The sequence below is a fragment of the Mesoplodon densirostris genome, chromosome 3, assembly GCF_025265405.1.
Source record: "Mesoplodon densirostris isolate mMesDen1 chromosome 3, mMesDen1 primary haplotype, whole genome shotgun sequence".
NCBI lineage: Eukaryota > Metazoa > Chordata > Mammalia > Artiodactyla > Ziphiidae > Mesoplodon > Mesoplodon densirostris.
Window position 1 is genome coordinate 131,508,552 of NC_082663.1, and position 2,511 is coordinate 131,511,062.

Consider the following 2,511-nt stretch of genomic DNA (forward strand, 5'->3'; position numbering starts at 1 on the left):
CTTTTTTTCTCTCCAGGCTTCATCCCTGGGGTGGAAGCCCTTCTGGCTTCCATCCCGTTCAGACATGTAGCCTTCAGTCTGCAAGGTGGAGACCACGGGGTCTGCGACCTTCCCTTCAGCTCTTCCAGCAGCAGGCTTGCTGGTTGTGACTGCAACTGGCAACACCATGCTCATGCTGCTCTCTGGACCATCTGCCACCGTCGAGGATGTGCTGGCAACATCCGCCAAGACGAGGTTCGTGTCCTGCAAGGATAAGCTGGCAGCACCTGTAATGTCCTCGCCGGATCCGCTTTCTCCTGGATCCTTGATGGTGGCTCCAGCCAGGCCAATGGCCATTCCTGCCGCTGATCCTTCGGCGCTTTCCACGGCTGCATTTAATCCATGGGGGGCACCTGCAGTGGCCTCACCGGATCCGCTTTCTCCTGGATCCTTGATAATGGCTTCCGCCAGGCCCATGGTCATTCCTGCCGCTGAAGACTTCGGCACTTTTCACGGCTGCACTTGATCTATGGGGGCACCTGCAATGGCCTCGCCGGATCCGCTTTCTCCTGGATCCTTGATGGTGGCTCCCGCCAGACCGGTGGTCATCCCTGCCGCTGATCCTTCGGCGCTTTTCACGGCTGCAGTTGATCCATGGGGGGCACCTGCAATGGCCTCGCCGGATCCACTTTCTCCTGGATCCTTGATAATGGCTCCCGCCAGGCCCATGGTCATTCCTGCCGCTGAATACTTCGGTGCTTTTCACGGCTGCACTTGATCTATGGGGGCACCTGCAGTGGCCTCGCCGGATCCGCTTTCTCCTGGATCCTTGATGGTGGCTCCCGCCAGGCCCACGGTCATCCCTCCTGCTGATCCTTCGGCGCTTTTTGTGGGTCCAGTCACGTCACGAAGCTTGTGAATCCCAGCCTCATCCTGATCCCTTTCTCTGTGGAGCTCTGTGGTCTGAGCCAAGGGGAGGAGAGTCAGGTAAGATAGAGATGACAGAAAGTGAGATCTGAACTGTCTGCTCCTCTCTCCTCCTGGAGCTGAGCAACTCAAGGGCTTATACTTAGAATAACCTTTGAAATCACCCAGTCTAAGCTCCCATTGGATGCAAGATCCCATCTACTGCACCACTGTCAAACGGCCACTCCATTTTACTTGAACAGTCCCAGGGTCAGGGAAAGCACTGATACAATTCTCCATGATATACACTTTAATTTTATACCCTTGTGCTTCTCTCTCTGCAGGACAGACTCCTAGAAGTGGGGTTCCTGGGTCAAGGGATGCACACCTTCTGCATTTTGGTGACTACACGGGTTGGGCTGATTTGAATCAGCATGTCGGCGTCACGGGGAGACACAACGAAGGAAGGACTTCCTAACTGTGAATGATGTTCCACAACTGATGAGACTACCTGGGCTGGGGTAAGTGTTCAAGAAGCGACCAGACAATCAGGATGCTGTAGAAGGGATTACAGCCCTGGTGATGAGACCAGTGCAGCTGATATGATACCTAAGGTCTCTCTGAAATTCAGCCCTGTGGGACAAGGTGGAGAAGCACTCGGAACCTCTCCAGTGTGGTGAATCCCATAGTGATAGCTCGTTTGTCCCTGACCCTTTTCAACAATAGAAGGTATTTCCCAGGCGAGTCTCAGAGAGCACCAAAGGCTATGAAGGCCCTGCTCTCCCAAAGCACCCTGCCCCGGGTTCTTGAGTCTCTGTGGGTGCTTCCCACTAGGATTTTGGCATCCTCTGTAGTCGCTGCATCTCCAGTTTGGAGCATCGGGGTACTGCTGTAACTGACTACCGGTGGTCTCAGGATATAGACAAGCTTTTCCCAATGGGAAAAGAGGTCTTTTTGTGCATCGGAAGAGGGGCACAGCTGCAGATAGAAAGTACGGCCGGTAGCAAGATTCAGGCACAGCTGCTGTTTCTCACGGTTGTGGATGGAGATCTTGACAAACTTCAAGGGAAGCAGCCTGGTGAGCTCTAGGGTCTTCAGGGGCTTGCAACCTCTCCCCTTGGTGATCCCGGCGCATCTGACATGCTCGTCACAGACTTTCGTTGTTTGGGCCAGCAGCATGACGTCAGGTAGTGGGAAGAGGGGGCTGGTGGATGCGACGCCCACAGTCACCCTTCGGACGCGGTTGTCTAGGTCAATCAGTTCTCCTTCCTTGCTGACCTGGATAAAGTCGCTCTCAAACATGGGAGCGTACTTGAAAATGTCATACTCTCCTCCCTCGTACAGTTGTCGTTGCAGGACCCCCATGGAGGTCCTCAACACCCCCACTGAACAGTAGCTATTGGCCATGTAATGAGGTGAACTCCCACTGCTCATGGCTCTCTTCGTTCAAGACAGAGCCACCAGCCACAAATTGAGTCTCGGAGAGAGAGAGGGAACGAAAGCAACTCGTCACCTCCCTGCAGGACTCTGCCAGAGTCTCTTGGCCCGACCATATTTATACCGCAAGTCCTTTGTGACCCGTCACCATCACATCGCACACCCCTTGGTTGAGCCTCCAAGTCCCCA

General features: G+C 54.4%; 1 protein-coding gene across 1 annotated transcript; it reads right to left on the reverse strand.

The window, feature by feature from the left end:
- LOC132485544 (Golgi-associated RAB2 interactor protein 3-like) lies at positions 1 to 2,295 on the reverse strand (the record flags this gene model as incomplete). The annotated part of the gene is made up of 4 exons (XM_060092079.1): positions 1 to 402; positions 517 to 674; positions 864 to 942; positions 1,717 to 2,295. Coding segments are annotated over 4 exons (1,218 nt in total), but the record flags the coding sequence as incomplete, so codon positions are not given.
- Between the last annotated feature and the right edge of the window lie 216 nt (positions 2,296 to 2,511).